The sequence below is a fragment of the Rhinatrema bivittatum genome, chromosome 2 (genome assembly GCF_901001135.1).
Source record: "Rhinatrema bivittatum chromosome 2, aRhiBiv1.1, whole genome shotgun sequence".
Classification (NCBI taxonomy): Eukaryota; Metazoa; Chordata; class Amphibia; order Gymnophiona; family Rhinatrematidae; genus Rhinatrema; species Rhinatrema bivittatum.
In genome coordinates, this window is record NC_042616.1 from 632,115,866 (window position 1) to 632,139,271 (window position 23,406).

Sequence of the window (23,406 nt, forward strand, 5' to 3'; positions counted from 1 at the left end):
GGTAGTCTTCCGTATCCTTGTGTCTATCCGGGGACAGTAAGGAGATGGATTGGTTCAGGCGAAACTCAGAATACCTTTGGTAAGAAGAAGGGGACGGTGCGAAACTGGATTGTTCCTCGAGTAAATCGAAGGAATGGTTCCCGACAAGACAGTGTGAGGTTCAGAGATGCAATGAGCTGAGCATATCACCACCAAGAATACAGACTTTAGTGTTAATAGGCATAGTGACAGACTGCGCAGTGGTGTGAAGGAAGGCAGAAAGTTCAATACTAGATTGAGGTTCCATAGGGGGACCGGTCACTTTAAGGGTGGCGGAGTTGTTTAAACCCTTTTAGGAAATGGGCCAACTCCGGATGCACCGACAGATGGGATCCGTTCACCTCAGCCCTGAAGCAGTAGAGGGCTGCCACCTGGACCTTCAGGGAGTTGAGGGACAATCCTTTGTTCAGGTCATCCTGTAAAATTTCCAGGATCATGGTGATCTTGGCCGTTCACGGGGGCACCCTGCACTCCTTGCACCAGGCCTCAAATATTCTCCAGATCTGTTTGTACGCCAGGGACATTGAGAACTTCCATGCACCCTTCATCAGGTGAGCCCTCTCAAGGACCAGACCGTAAGAGAGAATAGAGTTGGATCTTCGTAAAGAATTGGTCCTTGCTGGAGAAGGTCCCTGTGCGGGGGGAGGCAAAGGGGATTTTCCACGAGAAGCCTCCATATGTCTGCATACCACGGGCACCTGGGCCAATCCGGGGCCACCAGAAGGACTAGTCCTCTGTGGTGTTCGATTTTGCAGATGATCTTGCCCAGTAGAGGCCATGAAGGGAAGTAAGTCCTCCACTGGCCAGGTCTGGATGAAGGCGTCGATCCCTTGGGAGCACTGATCTCGTCTGCAACTGAAGAACCGGGGAACCTTTGCATTGTGAGATGTAGCCAGTAGGTCGAAGGCTAGGAGGCCCCAGCAATCTACTAGGAGCTGGAAGGCTCTGGTCAACAACGTCCAATCCCCCGGATCCAGGCATTCCCTGCTGAGAAAGTCTGCTCTGACATTGTCTTTTCCCGCGATGTGGGAGGTCAAGATCCCTTGTAGGTTTAACTCCACCCATTCCTTAAGGAGGTCTATTTCCAGAGACACTTGGTGGCTTTTGGTTCCTCTCTGGCAGTTGATGTAGGCAACCGTTGTTACGTTGTCCGACATCACATGGATTGCTTGTCCCTGGAGCCTGTGGCTGAACTGCAGGCATGCTAATCTGACCACTCGCGCTACCAGGTGATTTATGTTCCAGTTATCCTCTTCCTCGGTCCATCGCCCCTGGATTGTCAGTTCCTGACAGTGAGCTCCCCACCTTCGGAGGCTCACGTCAGTCATGAGGACAATCCAGCTTGGTGGGGGACAGGCTTACACCCTTGCTTAGGTGAACTTCCTGTAGTCACCACTGGAGCTGAGAGCATACTTCCATCGGTAGGTGAAGGCAATTTGAGTAGTCTTGAGACAGTGGATTCCAACGTGACAGTAGAGAGTGTTGGAGAGGCTGCATGTGTGCCCTCGCCCAAGGTACTATTTCCAGGGTTGACACCATTAGGCCAAGGACCTGGGGTGTATTGTGTTCGTCAACCGATGAACATGGTCCATCAGTTTCCTTCTCCACAAGGGAGGGAGGAAAATCTTGTCCTGCCTGGTGTTGAATCGGACTCCCAGGTACTCTAAGGACTGGGAGGGCTTGAGGCTGCTTTTGTCCATGTTCACGACCCAACTGAGTTCCTGTAGGAGAGAGCTGACCCTGCTGGTCATGTGGAAGCTCTCTTCCTACAACTTTGCCTGGATCAGTCAGTCGTCCAAGTAAGGGTGCATCAGGATCCTATCTTTCTTCAGTGCTGCCACCACAACCACCATAATTTTGGAGAATGTTCTGAGGGCAGTTGCCAGGCCAAAGGGCAATGCCTGGAACTGGTAAGGGCAGCCCAGTACCGCAAAGCGTAGAAAACGTTGGTGGTCTTGACAGATTGGAATATGAAGGTAGGCCTCCAAGAGGTTCAGAGAGGTTAAGAACTCTCCCGGTTGCAATGCCATTATGATGGAACAAGAGTTTCCATGCAGAAGTGAATTATCCGCAGATGATGCTCTTGAGGTCCAGGATGGGTCAGAATGAACCTTCTTTCTTGGCACGATGAAATAGATGCAATAACGCCCCGTATTTACTTGAGGTGTAGGTTCTAGAGTTATAGCCCTTAGACTGAGGAGCCTTATCAGTGTGGATTCCACTGCCAGTTTCTTATGCTGAGAGTGGCAAGGTGATATCATGAACCTGTCCCGAAGGATGCTGCGAAATTCCAGAGCGTATCCTTCTCTTATGATGTCCAGTATCCATTTGTCTGACATGATCTCGACCCACCGCTGATAGAAGAGGGATAGTCGACCCCTATCTCCTCGTCCAGTGGATGGGTCTGTCAAATTTCATTGGGAAGTTCAGTTTGAACCTGAGCCCAAATCTGTTCCTCTTTTTGGTTGTTGGTTCTGAAAGGACATACCTTTCTAAGGGCCGAGATGACTGAAATGACGGGTTTCTGTAGGGCTGGAAGCAGTGGGAGCCCCTGGCCCGACCTCTCATGGGTGAGGGGCGCTGTGACCTCTTTTCTTATCTTCCGGTAGCCAGGGCACTGGAGATTCACCCCATTTTACTGGCTAGCTTCTCTAATTCGCTTCCGAATAGGAGGGATCCCTTAAAGGACATCTTTGTGAGGTTCGCCTTAGAAGTTGCATCCGCTGACCAATTTCAAAACCATAGCTGTCTTCTAGCCATCACCAATGAGACTACTCGTCTGGCCGAGGTACGCACTAGGTCCAAGTTTGCATTCGCCAGGAAGGCCGTGGTGGGTTTGATCGCCTCTCCAGCATGCACCCCTGAGCTGACTGCCTCTCTTGAGAAAAGCAGACACAAGCAAGCCACCAGGGCACAACAGGAAGCAATCTGCAGTGTCACTGCTGTCGTGTCAAAGGCTTGCTTAAGGATGGATTCCAACCACCTATCATGAGCATCCTTCAAGGCTGCTCCTCCCTCTACAGGGATAGCTGTTTGCTTTGAGATGGCGCAGAACAGGGCATCCACTTTCAGGAAACACAGACGTTCTTTGACCGCTGGGTTCAGAGGGTACAAGGCCTCCAAGGCCCAACCTCCTTTAAAACTTGCTTCCGGGGGTGCCCCATTCCAGGTCAATCCACTCCTGGATGGTTTCCAGCATTGGGAAATAGCAAGAGGCTTTCCGTAGAGACACCAGGATGGTGTTCTTCTTTGGCTCCGACATAGGATCCGTGCCCGGAACTCCCAGGGTATTCAGAGTCTGGGAGACTAGGGCTGGTAATTCATCTCTATGGAAAAATCGAAGCATAGTTCAGTATGGCTCCAGGCCTGGAGGGATTTCCCTGTCCTCCAATGAATCCCCATCGTCGTCTGTGATGTCTGGGTCCCTGTCAAGGATACCCTTGGTGAGGCGAGGCATGTCGCGAAGCATGCCGACAGGGCTGGGAGGTCGAGGCCTTCCCAGCTGGGGCTCAGCCCGGGCAGGAGCTGACTGTGCCTGAACAAAGGCTTGAAGGCCCTGAAAAAATTCCAACCAAGAGAAGGCCGCCGGGCCCATATTTGGCCCAGGAGGAACTGGGGTAGGGGCCGCTGAACTGCCCTCTTCCAGGGAGGATGCAGCCCCAGAATTGCTCAGGTCCAGGGTGCTGCCAGATAAGGTTGTGGCTGACCCGTCCTCCAACTGGGATGGGACGGACTTGGAAAAGTTCTGAGAATCCAGCCCTCCCTAGGCCTCCTCACAGTGCTGACATAGGAAGGATTCCAGGTCAGACTGTGCAGCCCTAATATGGCAGGCAGCACAAAAGGAGTGTTACCTGAGCTTCTTTGCTGTTGGGGCCATAACCTCTGTATCTTGTGCCTTTAGCAGGCTATTGCCTCTCGAGTGCGCACAGACTCACCTCGGCACGCACAGATCTAAGCGGCCAGTTGTGCGCTAAAGTGTGCGTGCACTTATGCTTGCAGTTGTGCGCGCACATTAGGTGCACAGGCCAGCCCACACCACATGTACAGACGGATGGAGGGGGAAAATGGCGCCGCACCAAACCACGAGCAAGAAGACACCGACATGAATTGCCATGTGGAGTGTCCACGGAGCCTGAAGCGGGGCCTAGCCCATTAGGGGGCCACTCAATCCGCTTGGAAACCCCCTTCTCTCACCTGAACGGGATTGGGAACAATGTCGGTATGGCACGCCAAGCAAGGAGACTGGAGGAAAGACTTACCGAAGCCCTTCCACATCTCTGGATCGGAGTTCTTCTCTACTTACCTTGTCTCAGCGCTTACCGGCTGAGTACAGAGATGGTCTCTGGCTGTGGGGGGAGAGGGCTTAGGCCATCACCGCCTTGCTCGGTTTCTGCACCCACTGCCTTTCAGCTGCTTCAGCAGCAAAGTCCAGGCCGGAAGCCAGCTAGCGGACCAAGGCACACCTCTGAAGTATCTCGGAAATCACCCCAGGAATTCTCAACTGGGGGAGGGACCCTTAGGTATCACCGCAGGGGAGCGGGGCTTGATCTTCCTTTCAATTTGAAGGTAAATTTCTCCTTTGAACTAGTGCTGCAATCCCACTAAATACCACTGCTGGTGGGGGATAGCGTCCACATCTGCTAGAAGATGGAGAAATACTGAATGGCTGAGGTCACTGCAGAGGTATATCTAGGATGTTGTCAGCTTTGAAACCTGACTCCATCTCCATCTGCTAGCAGGGGAGCACTAAACTCCATTGGTCCTGAGTCTATCTGGCTACACGCTACGAAACCAAATTTAAATTTAAAAATTCACAAGAATACATTTGTGAAATCCTTCAGTAGCAGACATTCAGCATGTTTGAAATCAAATATTCTTCAAGTTCAAACATTGAGGCTAATAATGCGGGGCACTTTGCAATAAAGCACTACTGACAAAGTAGTCCTGAAATTAAGTAAATAGAAGTCACTTACTTTAGTCTAACTTGTAAGTTATTTGCAAGCTCTTGTTTGGCAGTGGTACACTTCTGCTTGATATCCAATAGTTTCCTATGGTTAGCTAGCATTATCATTAACTGATTTGCATGACTCAAGCACAAATCAGGTAGCACAGAAGGATCTTTCAAGTTTTCAGCTCTCTTCTGATTGGCTAAAAATCCCTACAAAAGAATAAATATATTTTGTCATAAACCGATCCATTTATAAATTAGACTTAACTCTATTGTATTAAGCTAAATTAAAATTGTTTACACTGATATCTTTTCAAGCAAAGTGGAATTCAGAAACAACTGCATAAATTATGATATAAAATAAATTCAGAAAGTAGAGTTGCTTACCTGTAACAGGTTTCTCCAAGATAAGCAGGATAGCAGTCCTTAGATGGAGCCCGGAGATGGAGAGAGCATGCACTGAGAAATAAATATGACACACACTGACTATGGGCTGGCAGCCATATGTGGCAGTCAAGGTAGCTGTGACCTAGATTTATCATTTTGCTATAAATTTCGCAAGAATAACGCCCGCGATAAAAAAAGGATACTTCCTAGGATACCAAACTCTAGATACTTAGTCAAATTATGTTTATATGACCGTCCTAAACTGAATCTTTGGAAGACAACATCAAAGGCTACTATCGTAGAATCAAAAGTCCATTTAATGATTCAAGTGTTCAATATCTCTGTCCATACTCAATGCAAGTCCATATTTCTGTCCATACTCAAAGTAAGTCCAAAATCTGTACATTTATGCAATAATTTTAGATACTTATCTGGCTGTGAAAACTGATTCTCCAAACCCAAAACTGTACTGTCCACACAGTGCCATATTTATAAGCCAGCACTGGCATCTGTTGACATTCCACCAAGTCTTTATCAGTCATCCTCTGCATTTTCTCGAGGTCACAATATACATGACTTGGTATTGAAATTTATGCTGCCTTTGGAAGTGGGTCATACTCATATTTCACTGGGTCATCGTCTTTATGGACATTGTTTGATATCTCAAACTACAGTTCAGGGTATGACATGGACACATCCTAGAACAGGACATGTCATTACCTTGATGGGGTCTACAGACTGTGGTACATCAGGAGTTATTTATCTCATCCAATGTCCTGTCAGTGGATTTACACTGAGATAATTAACAGACCCATTCGCACAAGGCTGAGTGAGCATTGGAGTTGCTTTAATACTAGAAATTCACTGCTCTGATGGTTTCACAATATGTACAACTACAACATTCCTTTCAGGATCTCATGGACTATTTTGGAACATGTTACTGTAATTTAAGGGGTGGACACTTTCAGGTTATTTTTAAGAGGCAGGAACAATATTAGAGTTTTGCTTTACAGAAAGTGGCACCTCAAGACAAACAAACAACTTGAATGGAATTCCTTTTTTAAAAGAAAGGATTACACTATGATAGAAAGCAATTTTTGTTTATTTGTTTTCTGTCTTCCATTTTCAGTTATCTCTACTTTGATCCCATCAGAAGTATTCAGTGATGCTTTCATCACTTCCTATTTACTATTTAAAAGTGTTTCCTTATGATAGCTAGAGAGATTTTGAGACTGGAAGGTCAATTGCGCAGAGATAAAATGCTATTTCAACACAATACAACCTCACTTGCAAGGACACAATATCTAGCGACACAAGCCAAATTAAATACTTTGCTACATCAGCGAGCGAAAAAATGTATGGTATACTATAAGCATACATTTTTTCTATACGGCAATAAACCTGGTAGAATGATGGCCAATTTAATTAAGCACAGGGCAGGTAAAACATATATTACCACTAAAAGTCTGTTTCCTCCATTTTAGAGAGTTGTAAGCACTGAAAGAAGGATAGCAGAGTTGTTTACCTGTGGTGTTCTCCAAGAACAGCAATATGTTAGTCTTTACACGTGGGTGACATCATGAGATGCAGCCCCAATATGGAAAACCTATATCAAAGTTTCTAGAACTTTGACTTGGCACAGTGAGCATGCAGACTATAAGACTGGAGAGGGTCCCTCTCCAGTCTTATAGAATTATATATATAAAAAAAAAAAAGGAGAAACCCGACTCCTCGGAGAACACCTGTTATGGGAAAGCAACTCTGCTTTCTCTGAGGACAAGCAGGATGGCAGTTCTCACACATAGGTGAATCCCTACCTACAAGATGCTCCCCAACATAAATGGGGAACAACAGACACCCAAACCAGGTGCTAGCGGGCACAATAATGGAGCATTGCCAGTCCCCTTTTTTCAAAAGGTGGATCAAGGTGCCCAAGGAAACCATCCTCAACTTTTCTTTCTTGACAAATTTGTTCAAGGCCCTTAGGTCTAGGATGGGACAGAGTCCTCCTGTTTTCGTTGGAATCAGGAAGTACCTGAATTAAAATTTGAGCCCTCTTTGCCTTGCTGGAACGAGCTCAACCGCTCTGGACGTTAAGAGGGAGAAGAGGTCCGTTGGAAGTACCTCCTGATATGCTACCAGACTCCAAAACTCAGAGGGCTCAAAGGGCAATTTGGCGGGAAATCCAATAAGTTAGATTGGTACCCTTGACAAACGATGGAAAGAACCCACTGGTCCGAAGTTATACTAGACCACTGGTTTGTGAAGAACCGCAGCCTGCCTCCAATCAGCGGGTTCAATGTCCCAGGTACAGGCGACTGGCCTATGCTCCCTATGACCTAGTCAAAACCCAGGCCCTGGAGTTGACTGAAGTGCCGGCTGGGGCTTGGGGGCTCTCTGCTGCCTTGGAAAGCTGCGGGAGCCCTGATGCTGTTTACAGGAGTGAGGGAGCAGAAGATAGTACTTCCTCTGTCTTCATCTCGCCAACCTCCTAGACGAGGAGGATGAGTCCGGAGTGCTTGTTGGAGGGTTTCATGGTGCTCCCAGAGCTGGGCCACAACATCCCTCACCCTATCTCCAAAGAGATTCTCCCCAGTACACGGCACATCAGCAAGTCATTCTTGTACCTCTGACTGGAGATCAGAGGCCCGCAGCCATGCCATTCTGTGGGTGCTGATTCCCGCTGCAGAGATTCTAGAATCCATCTCAAAACATCATAGGTCACTCAGACCTCATGTTTTCCACACTCTAGGTCCTTATAGCACCAGTGACAAGAGGGTGTCTTGCTGCAGTTGAGACAGCTGCTCGCCCACCTCCTGCACCTGCTTCCAGATGTCCCGTGAATACTGGCTCATATAGAAATGATAGGAAGCTATGCAGGCAATGTGTGTGGCTCCCTGAAACACCTTTCTCCCAAGAGCATCCATCGCTCTGTGGTCTTTTCCTGGGGGCGCTGAGGAATGGGTCTGAGAATGCTTGGCTCTTGAGAGCAGATTCAACCTCCACCGACTGATTGAACAGCTGTCACTTATCAAATCTGGTAGCTTTCTGGATGAGGAAAAATCCCGTCAGCCTTCATGTTTATGGGAGGCACTGTGAGGGGATGTTCCCATATCCTCAGCAGCAACTCCTTAAGGATATCATGTACCGGGACCAGCATGATCTCTTTGGAGGCTCCACAAACTGGAGGATCTCAAGCATCCTCACAAACCCTGCAAAGGTTAACTCCTCAGGTGGAGACCTCTTTTTCACTTCTGGAGGTCAAGGGTCTGATGGGAAACCATACGAACCCTCGGAGGACTCCATGGTGTCATCCCCCCCAAGGGTCATAGGGACCCTCATTCTCACTGTAAGCAACAGAGGATGCGGTCCTAGACGCTCGGCCTTTGTCCAGAAATGCAAGCACCGGCAGAGCTGGACAGAGGGCTACAGGCCTCAGCATCTCTGCCAGCCTGGGTGGAGCTTCCTCCTCCAAGGAACTGGCAGTGTAGGGGATGCTGCGGTGCCCCAACGGGCACAGACACAGGCTCAGCAACCTCGCCAGAAGAGTCGATAATGCATCAACGAGCGATTTGAGTTTTTCCAGTAGCGGTTCCAAGACAGACAGTACTGGCTCTGGTGCTGTTGGTGCCACAGGACCGATGCCCTCCATCGCCTGTTCTGTCTCCAGTTGGACTCGATGCTTCAGCTCCTCCTCGAACACTGCTGATGACAACAGCAACTGGGAGGAAGGAGATGTCGCCAGATCCTCTTCAGGTCCATGAGGTGGATCGTTGACTGGCATCGTTGACCATCGCGGATCCCCAGCACCAATGGAGGACTGGTGCTCCTTGCCAAGGGGTCGCTTCAGGGGCATCACAGCATGCACCAGTGCATCCCCGTGCCTGGCACTGTGCATAAGCGAGGCCCGATGCCAATGCTTCTTCAGCTACCCTTGATTCTCGGCAAAGTCCTTCCCCAGTGCCGAAGCCGATGACGAGGAACCAGGTGTCTTCAGCCTGGAGGAGTTCAACAGTGGTCGATCTCCAGCACCCCTATCTGCTGACGGCACTAACAAAGCCAGCGGTCCTGCTGTTATCGAAGATGAGGTGTCCATCGGTGCAGCTCCGAGGTCTTTTGATGCCACCAATGCCAATGCTGATGTCTTGGTCTTCCTCTACCTGAAGAGTTGTTCCATCTTGTCAAGCTAAAGACGACGTCCCTTCAGGGTCTTCTATGCACATTAGCAGCAACCCCAGACATCATGCAATGCCCCCAGGTAGAGAACAGATCTCATGTGGTCCGTAATAGACATGGTCCTCAGGCACCACGGACATCGCCGGAAACCAAACGAGGCCATGACAGGGCAAAATAAACAGGACACAAAATCAAAATTGATGGCAGCAAACACTGATGGCCAGCGGGCACCAAAGCACTGCCGCTGTGGGGGAATCGACCACAAAAGGAAACCTACCGATAAACAAAAAAAGCCCTGACTAGGAATGCTATCGGGGATGGACCGAGAGGGACCAGGCGTCAAGCATCAAAATAATCCGCAAAATGAAGTGAAAGAAGAAAGTTTTCCAAAACAGGCCAAAAAAGCCAAGAAAAGTTCACCAAATACGATGCTGCAGCTCTGCAGAAAGAGAGAGACTGGAGAAGAACCCCATGTGGACATGTGATACAGGACATGCTAGGCATGCTCAATAAAACATAAGAACATGCCATATTGGGTCAGACCAAGGGTCCATCAAGTCCAGCAGCCTGCTTCCAACAGTGGCCAATCCAGGCCATAAGAACCTGGCAAGTACCCAAAAACTAAGTCTATTCCATGTTACTGTTGCTAGTAATAGCAGTGGCTATTTTCTAAGTCAACTTAATTAATAGCAGGTAATGGACTTCTCCTCCAAGAACTTATCCAGTTCTTTTTTAAACACAGCTACACTAAATGCACTAACCACATCCTCTGGCAACAAATTCCAGAGTTTAATTGTGCGTTGAGTGAAAAAGAACTTTCTCCGATTAGTTTTAAACGTACCACATGCTAACTTCAAGGAGTGTCCCCTAATCTATTATCGAAAAGAGTAAATAACCGATTCACATTTACCTGTTCTAGACCTCTCATGATTTTAAACACCTCTATCATATCCCCTCTCAGCTGTCTCTTTTCCAAGGTGAAAAGTCCTAACCTCTTTAGTCTTTCCTCATAGGGGAGCTCTTCTATTCCCTTTATCATTTTGGTCGCCCTTCTCTGTACCTTCTCCATCGCAACTATATCTTTTTTGAGATGCAGCGACCAGAATTGTACACCGTATTCAAGGTGCGGTCTCACCATGGAGCGATACAGAGGCACTATGACATTTTCCGTTTTATTCATCATTCCCTTTCTATTAATTCCCAACACTCTGTTTGCTTTTTTGACTGCCACAGCACACTGAACTGAGGATTTCAATGTGTTATCCCCTATGACGCCTAGATCTCTTTCTTGGGTTGTAGCACCTAATATGGAACCTAATATTGTGCCTGATACTTCGCTTTCGATGCATATCCAGCATGGCTCTCTGCTTCATGGCATGGGAGAAAGGCTGATACATCAAGCATTTCCAGCATAGCTCTCTGCTTCAACAGCAGGGGAATAAGAAAAGCTGAGGCTTCACGCATATCCAGAATAGCTTCAACTGCAGGGGAGAAGAAAAAAAAGAAAAAAAAAAAAAAAAAAAAGGATTCACACTCACAAAGCAGGGAGTAGCTGGCTTGTTACGGCGGTTACTACCCTAAACCAAAAGGGCCTGATACTTCACTTTCAATGCATAACCAGCATGGCTCTCCGCTTCAACGGCAGGAGAGAGGAAAAACAACCAATAGGGGCTGTATGACATAGTCTGGGTAAAGGGAATAAACATGGGTGTAGCTTGCTTATTGCAGCGGTTACTACCCCTACTACCCCTAACTAATCAAGCTAGGTATTTCACTTGGATGCAGCTCCATCACTGCTCTCTACATTAATGGTGGGGGTGGAAGGGAAATAGAACCAAGAGTTAAGAGAAAAAGATAAGTATGAGAGAAAAAATGTGTGAAGCTTGCTGGGCAGACTAGATGGGCCATTTGGTCTTCTTCTGCCGTCATTTCTATGTTTCTATGTTTCTATAGCATGGGTTATTCTTCCCTATATGCATCACTTTGCCCTTATCCACATTAAATTTCATCTGCCATTTGGATGCCCAATTTTCCATTCTCACAAGGTCTTCCTGCAAATTATCACAATCTGCTTGTGATTTAACTACTCTGAACAATTTTATATTATCTGCAGATTTGATTGCCTCACTTGTCGTATTTCTTTCCAGATCATTTATAAATATATTGAAAAGTACAGGTCCCAAAACAGATCCCTGAGGTATTCCACTGCCTACTCCCTTGCACTGAGAAAATTGTCCATTTAATCCTACTCTCTGTTTCCTGTCTTTTAGCCAGTTTGTAATCCACAAAAGGACATCGCCACCTATCCCATGACTTTTTACTTTTCCTAGAAGCCTCTCATGAGGAACTTTGTCAAATACCTTCTGAAAATCCAAATACACTACGGGGTAGATTTTCAAACTATGCGAATAGGCCTACTTTTGCTGGCGCATCAGGCGCAAGCAAAAGTACGCTGGATTTTAGTAGATACGCGCGGAGCAGCGCGTATCCACTAAAATCCTGGATCGGCGCGTGCAAGGCTATCAATTCTGTATAGCCGGCGCGCGCCGAGCAGCGCAGCCTACCCCCGTTCCCTCCAAGGCCGCTCCGAAATCGGAGCGGCCTCGGAGGGAACTTCCTTTTGCCCTCCCCTCACCTTCCCCTCCCTTCCCCTACCTAACCCACCCACCCGGCCCTGTCTAAGCCCCCCCCCTTACCTTTGTCGGGGGATTTACGCCTCCCTCTGGGAGGCGTAAATCCCCGCTCGTCAGCGGGCCTCCTGCGCGCCGGGACGCGACCTGGGGGTGGGTCCGGAGGGCGCGGCCATGCCCCCGGGCCGTAACCACGCCTCCGGGTCCGCCCCCGAAACGCTCCCGGCACGCCCCCTAAACGCCGCGCGGTTCGGACCCGCCCCCGACACGCCCCCCTCGGAGAACCCCGGGACTTAGGCGAGTCCCGGGGTCTGCGCGCGCCGGTGAGCCTATGTAAAATAGGCTCACCGGCGCGCAGGGCCCTGCTCGCCTAAATCCGCCCGGATTTGGGCGGATTTAGGCGGGCAGGGCTCTTAAAATCCGCCCCTACATCTACCAGTTCACCTTTATCTACATGTTTATTAACTCCTTTAAAAAAGTGAAGCAGATTTGTGAGGCAAGACTTGCCTTGGGTAAAGCCATGCTGACTTTGTTCCATTAAACCATGTCTTTCTATATGTTCAGTGATTTTGATATTTAGAACACTTTCCATTATTTTTCCTGGCACTGAATTCAGTCTAACTGGTCTGTAGTTTCCTGGACCTCCCCTGAAGCCCTTTTTAAATATTGGGGGTTACATTAGCCACCCTCCAGTCTTCAGGTACAATGGATGATTTTAATGATAAGTTATAAATTTTTACTAATTGGTCTGAAATTTCATTTTTTAGTTCCTTCAGAACCCTGGGGTGTATACCATCCAGTCCAGGTGATTTACTACTCTTCAGCTGGTCAGTCAGGCCTACCACATCTTCTAGTGCACCGTCATTTGCTTCAGTCCATTTGAATCATTACCCATGAAAACCTCCTCCGGTATGGGTACCTCCCCAACATCCTCTTCAGTAAACACCAAAGCAAAGAAATCATTTAATCTTTCCGCGATGGCCTTATCTTCTCTAAGTGCCCCTTTAATCCCTCGATCATTTAACGGTCCAACTGACTCCCTTCACAGGCTTTCTGCTTCGGAAATGTGCCAAGTCAAACTACTACTGGGGCTGACTGTACCAAATAAAAGGTGTCAGCCTTCCTGTTGACTGGGGTTTACAAACTTTTTCTCAGCACTGTAGGTGATGGTTTGATGATATAATGTGGAGGAGAGCATTGATGATGACCTGGAAACATTTATGACTTGGCTTAATCGCTGGGATTCAGTCTGTTCACTTTACAAGAAATTCATGTGTGTAATTGTTTTGTCATTACGATCTCTATACTGGCTACCTCCTTTTCATTTACCTATTGTTTGTAAGGAAACTGATTACACCCACTGTTTTGATAGTCGTCAGCCAATCTAAAATCTAACTTACACATGGGACAGTTTCTTCGCCTATGTCAATTATGCTCGACTGTTTCAGAGTACAAATTTCAACTGGTATCCTCTATTAAATAAGAACATAAGAACATAAGAAATTGCCATGCTGGGTCAGACCAAGGGTCCATCAAGCCCAGCATCCTGTTTCCAACAGAGGCCAAAACCAGGCCACAAGAACCTGGCAATTACCCAAACACTAAGAAGATCCCATGCTACTGATGCAATTAATAGCAGTGGCTATTCCCTAAGTAAAATTGATTAATAGCCATTAATGGACTTCTCCTCCAAGAACTTATCCAAACCTTTTTTTAACCCAGCTACACTAACTGCACCAACCACATCCTCTGGCAACAAATTCCAGAGCTTTATTGTGCGTTGAGTGAAAAAGAATTTTCTCCGATTAGTCTTAAATGTGCTACTTGCTAACTTCATGGAATGCCCCCATGTCATTCTATTATTCGAAAGTGAAAATAACCGAGTCACATCTACTCATTCAAGACCTCTCATGATCTTAAAGACATCTATCATATCCCCCCTCAGCTGTCTCTTCTCCAAGCTGAACAGCTCTAATCTCTTCAGCCTTTCCTCATAGGGAAGCTGTTCCATCCCCTTTATCATTTTGGTTGCCCTTCTCTGTACCTTCTCCATCGCAACTATATCTTTTTTGAGATGTGGCGACCAGAATTGTACACAGTATTCAAGGTGTGGTCTTCACCATGGAGCGATATAGAGGCATTATGACATTTTCCGTTCTATTAACCATTCCCTTCCTAATAATTCCTAACATTCTATTTGCTTTTTTGACTGCTGCAGCACACTGAGCTGACGATTTTAAAGTATTATCCACTATGATACCTAGATCTTTTTCCTGGGTGGTAGCTCCTAATATGGAATCTAACATCGTGTAACTACAGCAACTGTTATTTTTCCCTATATGCAGCCCCTTGCACTTGTCCACATTAAATTTCATCTGCCATTTGGATGCCCAATCTTTAAGTCTTGCATGGTCCTCCTGCAATGTATCACAGTCTGCTTGTGATTTAACTACTCTGAATAATTTTGTATCATCTGCAAATTTGATAACCTCACTCGTCGTATTCCTTTCCAGATCATTTATATATATATTGAAAAGCACCGGTCCAAGAACAGATCCATGAGGCACTCCACTGTTTACCCTTTTCCACTGAGAAAATTGACCATTTAATCCTACTCTCTGTTTCCTGTCTTTTAACCAGCTTGTAATCCATGAAAGGACATCGCCTCCTATCCCATGACTTTTTAGTTTTCGTAGAAGCCTCTCATGAGGGACTTTGTCAAACGCCTTCTGAAAATCCAAATACACTACATCTACTGGTTCACCTTTATTCATATAAGCATGGAATGTAATATAAACAAGATGCTACAAGCAGAATTATCAGTGTCCTACCATTTTTCTAGGATTCAGTTAGTCAAGATTATGCTTTAACATCATGGGAGGATATTGTGGTCATATGAGGTCTTTCAGGAATTACCTGCATATGCAACTTGATATCATTTGATTAATTTTGCTGGTACTTTCTCTTGCTTTAGATATCAAGCCTGGGAATAGCATATTTGCTTATCTGTACCTTCACAGCTGATATTATTGACTGTAAATTGTAATGCTATACCCATATATTTAATTTTTAAATAAGTATAATTAGGAGAAAACATTTTAAAAAGGAAGGAAAACAAAATGTCTAATTTACCAGAGATTTCTCCAATTCTGTGTTTATAGAAAAACAACACTGAATGATCAGGCTCAAAGTTTATCTATACATCAATAATAAAACAGTCACCTAAATACACAGAAATAAAAACCATCAAATGAGCTGTTTTAGTAGACTAGCTTAATATAGTTTTATATAAAATGAAACATATAGATTAATATTTTACATTTGTCCTTTCCATAATAATACATTATTCAGCAATGCCACCTATAGGACAATTAACTCCATTACAGCACTTTACAGTGCCCATGAATGAAACAAAATCTTAAAAGGTTTATTACCAAAGGGACTAGGGATGTGAATCGTTTTCCATATCGTCTTAACGATAGAAATCGTGTGGCAGGGCAAGAAAATCGTCTTAGGCACGATTTTTTAGTTAAAAAATCGTTAAAAATCGTTTTTTCCGATTAGTGCGCACTAACTGGGAGTTAGTGCGCACTAACTGAAAATGATACAATTTGACACTTTTCAGGTCAGTTAAGGTCAGTTTAAGAATGAATATGTATTCCTATTGGCTGCCCTCTTATTTATTCATGTTACCAAGTTTCCTACTGACAGTATATGGGGGATGGGAAATGGAAACAGTTGGTAGCTTGACAAAACAAGTAATGTGATCAGTCAATGTGACTAGAACTTGTGCCCTAACCCTGATACCAGGGGTATTGTGATCTTCCTGCACACAGTGCCCTATCCCTATTAATACCAGGAGTGTTGTGATCTTCCTGCACACAGTGCCCTATCCCTAATACCAGGGGTGTTGTGATCTTCCTGCACACAGTGCCCTATTCCTGATACTGGGGGTGTTGTGATCTTCCTGCACACAGTGCCCTATTCCTGATACCGGGGGTGTTGTGATCTTCTTGCACACATCCCGATATCAGGGATAGGGCACTGCATGCAGGAAGATCACAACACTCCTGGTATTAATAGGGATAGGGCACTGCATGCAGGAAGATCACAACACTCCTGGTATTAATAGGGATAGGGCACTGCATGCAGGAAGATCACAACACCCCTGGTATCAGGGATAGGGCACTGTGTGCAGGAAGATCACAATACCCCGGAGGAGTGAGGGTCAGGCAGCTCCCCCCTGTCTGTGAAGCCAGCCTCTCACTAGTAATGCAGGGAGGGAGCTGTCTCAGACTTCACCATCCTCCCCCCCCCCTTACCCACACACCATTCACTAGCTGGGACATGGGGGAAGTCAGGAGTGAGGGTCAGGCAGCTCCCCCCTGTCTGTGAAGCCAGCCTCTCACTAGTAATGCAGGGAGGGAGCTGTCTCAGACTTCACCATCCACCCCCCCCCCCTCACCCACACACCATTCACTAGCTGGGACATGGGGGAAGTCAGGAGTGAGGGACAGGCAGCTCCCCCCTGTCTGTGAAGCCAGCCTCTCACTAGTAATGCAGGGAGGGAGCTGTCTCAGACTTCACCATCCTCCCCCCCCCTCACCCACACACCATTCACTAGCTGGGACATGGGGGAAGTCAGGAGTGAGGGTCAGGCAGCACCCCCCTGTCTGTGAAGCCAGCCTCTCACTAGTAATGCAGGGAGGGAGCTGTCTCAGACTTCACCATCCTCCCCCCCCCCCCTCACCCACACACCATTCACTAGCTGGGACATGGGGGAAGTCAGGAGTGAGGGTCAGGCAGCTCCCCCCTGTCTGCGAAGCCAGCCTCTCTCTAGTAATGCAGGGAGGGAGCTGTCTCAGACTTCACCATCCTCCCCCCCCCCTCACCCACACACCATTCACTAGCTGGGACATGGGGGAAGTCAGGAGTGAGGGTCAGGCAGCTCCCCCCTGTCTGTGAAGCCAGCCTCTCACTAGTAATGCAGGGAGGGAGCTGTCTCAGACTTCACCATCCACCCCCCCCCCCTCACCCACACACCATTCACTAGCTGGGACATGGGGGAAGTCAGGAGTGAGGGACAGGCAGCTCCCCCCTGTCTGTGAAGCCAGCCTCTCACTAGTAATGCAGGGAGGGAGCTGTCTCAGACTTCACCATCCTCCCCCCCCCCCTCACCCACACACCATTCACTAGCTGGGACATGGGGGAAGTCAGGAGTGAGGGACAGGCAGCTCCCCCCTGTCTGTGAAGCCAGCCTCTCACTAGTAATGCAGGGAGGGAGCTGTCTCAGACTTCACCATCCTCCCCCCCCCCCTCACCCACACACCATTCACTAGCTGGGACATGGGGGAAGTCAGGAGTGAGGGTCAGGCAGCTCCCCCCTGTCTGCGAAGCCAGCCTCTCACTAGTAATGCAGGGAGGGAGCTGTCTCAGACTTCACCATCCTCCCCCCCCCCCCCTCACCCACACACCATTCACTAGCTGGGACATGGGGGAAGTCAGGAGTGAGGGTCAGGCAGCTCCCCCCTGTCTGTGAAGCCAGCCTCTCACTAGTAATGCAGGGAGGGAGCTGTCTCAGACTTCACCATCCTCCCCCCCCCCCCCTCACCCACACACCATTCACTAGCTGGGACATGGGGGAAGTCAGGAGTGAGGGTCAGGCAGCTCCCCCCTGTCTGTGAAGCCAGCCTCTCACTAGTAATGCAGGGAGGGAGCTGTCTCAGACTTCACCATCCTCCCCCCCCCCCCCTCACCCACACACCATTCACTAGCTGGGACATGGGGGAAGTCAGGAGTGAGGGTCAGGCAGCTCCCCCCTGTCTGTGAAGCCAGCCTCTCACTAGTAATGCAGGGAGGGAGCTGTCTCAGACTTCACCATCCTCCCCCCCCCCCCCTCACCCACACACCATTCACTAGCTGGGACATGGGGGAAGTCAGGAGTGAGGGTCAGGCAGCTCCCCCCTGTCTGTGAAGCCAGCCTCTCACTAGTAATGCAGGGAGGGAGCTGTCTCGGACTTCACCATCCTCCCCCCCCCCCCCTCACCCACACACCATTCACTAGCTGGGACATGGGGGAAGTCAGGAGGGAGGGGCAGGCAGCTCCCCCCTGTCTGTGAAGCCAGCCTCTCACTAGTAATGCAGGGAGGGAGCTGTCTCAGACTTCACCATCCCCCCCCCCCCCCCTCACCCACACACCATTCACTAGCTGGGACATGGGGGAAGTCAGGAGTGAGGGTCAGGCAGCTCCCCCCTGTCTGTGAAGCCAGCCTCTCACTAGTAATGCAGGGAGGGAGCTGTCTCAGACTGGTATCAGGGTTAGGGCACTGTGTGCAGGAAGATCACAACACTCCTGGTATTAATAGGGATAGGGCACTGTAAGAGATGACTGTAGTAGATTGAATAAAGATCTGATGTTTCTGCTCTCCTCACACCAAACAAAAACAACACACAAGCAGAGAAGCCCTTCTTACAAAGCTGAGCTAGTGAGTTAAGTAGGAGGAAAAGTAAACATACTGGTGCCAGTGTGGCTACTTAAAAAATACACTTACCAACAATCAATTACATATATTTGAACTGTGTACAGTTCCAGCCAGGACCACCTTTCTAAAATGCACAGTGATTGGCAAATTCAACATGCACTAGCATTTCAGGTGCCTGCTAACAAAAATAATAAACAAACAAGTTCTAGTCACGTGAGTGCTGATCATTACATTACTTTTTTTGTCAAGCTTCCAACTGTTTCCATTTCACATCCCCCCAACCATATTGGTAACATCAATAGATAAGAGCACAGCCAGCCAATAGGAATACATACATACATATTCATTCCTAAGTGACCTTTACTGACCTGGGAAGTGTGAACACTTTGTTTCATTTTCTGTTGGTGTTCGTTAGTTTCCAGTTCCATTTCCCATCCCCCCAACCATCACCTCAGTGGTAACCTTGGTAATATCAATAGATAAGAGGGCAGCCAGCCAATAGGAACACATATTCATTCCTAACTGACCTTCAGTGACCTGGAAAGTGTTTATTTGTATCATTTTCAGTTAGTGCGCACTAAATCGAGTTAGTGCGCACTAACGGGGAGTTAGTGCGCACTAACACGATTTAACGATTTTTAACGATAAATCGTTAGAATTTCTATTGTATCGTGTTCTATAACGATTTAAGACGATATAAACATTATCGGATGATAATTTTAATCGTTGAAAAACGATTCACATCCCTAAAAGGGACTATTGTTTCCCTTGCATTCGAAAAGTACAAAATGCTCATATTACCTCACAGACAAATGGAAAATAAGATATTTTCCACCTATGGTTCAGGAAACAGAGCCAAGTCCAGTGGTTAGACAACAGTATTCTACTTTAGCCTCGCCCCATTCTACTGCATCTTTTTAAATCCTAACAAATCAGGCTAAACATCACCAGTTTCAAAGTAAAACCAGCAATGTTTAAAGAAATAATGGACTGACATGTTATATGACATAATCTCACAAAAATACAATTTTTCTCCCATGGTATGTGAACCTATATTTTTCTTCCTTGAGATAATTCAGATTTCAAGGATCATTCTGTTGATAAAAGCTATTGAGTAGAAATGAAAGTGTCAAGATGTCTTTTGATGACAGCTCTGTGACTTTCAATTCTTCTCTCAATTGCCTAGTGAAAATCTTTTTTCATTCTGCTACTTCTCACTACAAATAAAATATAAAGCTCAGTCTTTATGTAGTTGATGCCAGTAGACAATGAGCTGATATTATTAGACAATTACAGTCCTAAGAGATATTAACTCATGATATTGATGCCAGAAGGAATAAATCCCAAATATTCAATAGCTAACATATGAAAAATGGTTTTAAATTTTTCCTAAATGCTATATAAATAGGGCCTTCCCAATCAGCTGTTTTTCACAATTTATCTTGTATATTACTCAGCTGCAACTACTTTGAAGTTCATTCCACAATTTAGATAGGACCCTATAAATTCTTATTTTTGTGTACATTTGTTTTTACATTTATGAAAAGATATGTATCTTTTACTGTGACAACGACCACTAATTGGTAGTTTATTCTCAAGATGCTCATGTTGGATCCATATTTTAATATAATATGGGGTTCTAATGGGGGTTAACACAGCAGTATCAATGGGCCGGATTTTAATAGGGTTATCCGCATAAGGTACGCGCGTAACCCTTTTAAAAGCCCCCTGCGCGCGCCGAGCCTATATTGCATAGGCTTCCGGCGCGCGCAAAACCCCGGGACGCGCGTAAGTCCAGGGGCTTTCTTGGGGTGGGCGTGTCGGGAGGCGTGACGCGGTCGGCGAGTCATCTGGGGGTGGTGCCGCAGGCGTGGTTTCGGCCCAGGGGCGTTCCGGGGGCATGGCCGCAGCCTCCGGACCAGCCTCCGGACCGGAACACGGCACGCGGCAGCCGGCCCAGTGCGCGCAAAGTTACGAGCAGGCGTAACCTCTGCGACAGAGGTGGGGGGGGGTTTAGATAGGGCCGGGGGGGTGGGTTAGGTAGGGGAAGGTGGGGGGAGGTGGAGGGAACGGGCAGCGTGCGCAGGGCTCGGCGCGCAGAAGTTGCACAAATGTGCACTCCCTTGCACTTGTATCTTATAAAATCCGGCGTACTTTTGTTCGCGCCTGGTGTGCGAACAAAAGTACGAGCATGCGTAGAATTATAAAATCTACCCCAATTTGTTTACATTCATAAGGATGGAAGTGGCTAAATAGGACCTTTTAAAAACTGCAAACTAAAAATATTTTTGTAAATTAAATAGAAGAAAAAAGGGAGACTAATGATTTTAACTGCCAAATTAATTATCAAAATAATTCTGCTTCTATAACTGCTTTAAACACAGTGTTCTATGAGGCATATTAGCCCTGGTGAGAACTGGAGTCTTTGTAAGTCACAATATTTTTGAAAGACAAAAGATATATGAACATTCCATTATACAAAGTTTCATTTTCTGGTATAGACATTTGCATATGATTATGACTACTATGGCAGGGAACCGTTAAAAAATACTCAGTGATATCATAATGTGCCCTGACCTTCATCATGTTGTTACCGAACTGGTCTATTTCCTATGGGTAAAAAACCAAAACATTAATTCGAAGTCTATTAGATGTGCCTGGAGAATAGGAAAGCAAATTTGCTTTCCTGTAACAAGTGTTCTCCTAGGACAGCAGGTTGCTAGTTCTCACATATGGGCAACATCATTAGATGGAGCCTGGCATGGAAAACGTATGTCAAAGTTTCTAGAAACAGTAGTGGGCGGCAAGTGTTTAGAGAACTCCACGTCGCAGCCTTGCAAATCTCAGCCACAGGGATCACTCTCAAGTGGGCCATCAAAGCTGCCATGGCTCTGACAGATGAGCCTTGACATGGCCCCCAAGCTGCAGTCCTGTTTACTCATAGCAGAAGGAAATGTAATCTGCCAGCCATTTAGGGTCTGTTTGACAACAGCCACTCCTAATCTATTCCTGTCAAAAGAGATGAAGAGTTGCATGGATTTCCTGTGGCCTGCTGTCCACTCCAGGTAGAAGGCCAAGGCTCTCTTGCAATCCAAGCTGTGCAGAGCCCATTCGCCCTGGTGCGAATGAGGCTTGGGAAAAAAGGTGGGTAGGACAATAGACCGGTTAAGATGGAAGTCAGTCACCACCTCAGGCAGGAATTTAGGGTGCGTACGCAGAGCCATCCTATCGTGAAAGAAATTCATGTAAGGTGGATACGTTACCAAAGTCTGAAGCTCACTGACTCTGCGCATTGAAGTGATTGCGACCAAAAACATGACCTTCCAGGTCAGGTACTTCAGATCACAGGAGCACAGTAGTTTGAACTGATCTTTCATGAGCTGAGCCCACACCACATTGAGATCCCAGGACACAACAAGAGGCTGCAAGGGAGGCTTCAACTGAAGCAGACACCGCATAAAACGCCCTACTATAGGCTGCACAGAGATGGGTGAACCAATCATAGCCTGGTGGTAGGCACCAATGGCACTCAGGTGTACCCTGACAGAGTAGTTTTTCAAGCCAGCATCCAAAAAGTGCAGTAGGTAGTCAAGCAGTTTCGGTGTAGAGCAAGAGAAAGGATCTAAGCTGTGATGCTCACACCACACGGAAAACCTCCTCACTTCAAGCCATAAGACTTCCTAGTGGAAGGCTTCCTGGAAGCCATCAGGAGTTGGGATACATCGTACGACAGATCAAGGGGTTGCAGAATTAGCCTTTCAACATCTAGACTATTAGTGACCACGCCCTGAGGTTGGAATGGCGCAGCCTGCCCTGATCCTGCGTTATGAGGTTGGGGGAAATCCCCAGACCGATAGATCCCACAGGAGCAGGAAACAGATCTGTCTCAGCCATTGAGGGGCTATGAGGACCATGGTCCCTCTGTTCTGTCAGAGCTTCAGGAGGATCTTCATCACCATAGGAAGCAGAGGATACAAATACAGAAGGCCCTTGCCCCAATGGCGAGCAAAGGCGTCCAAGGCTGGTTTGCTATCCCCCCTGTTCAGGGAGAAGAATTGTCTCACCTTGCTTTTGCAGGGGGAGGAGAAGAGATCCAAATCTAGGGTTCTCCAGAGACGGAATATCCATTCTGCCATTTTCTGATCCAGGGACCACTTGTGGGGTTGCAAGGCTCGAATCAGCCCGTCCGCCACCACATTTTCTGTCCCAGCAAGATACATGGCTTGTAGCAGCATGCTCTAAGATCGAACCCACAATCAAATCTGAACTGTCTCCTGGTAAAGGAGGAATAACCTTGTACCTCCCTGCTTATTGATATACCACATCGCCACTTGGTTGTTGGTCTGGATCAGGACCGTTTTGTTGGACAGGCAATCACTGAGCGCGTAACTGATTGCTTGAAGCTCAAGGAAGTTGATCTGGCATTGAGCTTCCTGAGCAGACCACAGACACTGCGTGCGGAGCCCCTCCACATGGGCACCCCACCCCAGGGTTGATGCATCCATAGTAAGCACAACTTGGGTAGGGGGAGACTGAAAAGGAACCGCTTGCTCCAAACTGGCCAGGCTCTCCCACCAAGACAATGAGGTCTGGACAGGAGGAGTAATGCGGATGAGTACATGAAGGTCCTGGGTGGCCTGCTGCCAATGGGACTGCAAGGTCCACTGAGCTCTGCACATATGTAAGCAAGGCAAGGAAGTAACATGGATGGTTGCTGCCATGTGACCCAGAAGTTGGAGCATGT

The 23,406-nt window shown here is 47.3% G+C and overlaps 1 protein-coding gene across 1 annotated transcript in view; it reads right to left on the reverse strand.

The window, feature by feature from the left end:
• Window positions 1-23,406, reverse strand: part of RB1CC1 (RB1 inducible coiled-coil 1) — a 434,332-nt gene that overhangs the window by 296,854 nt on the left and 114,072 nt on the right. Inside the window, 1 exon segment of the mRNA XM_029591270.1 lies at window positions 5,013-5,197. Within this exon segment, the coding sequence (XP_029447130.1) occupies window positions 5,013-5,197 (185 nt within the window).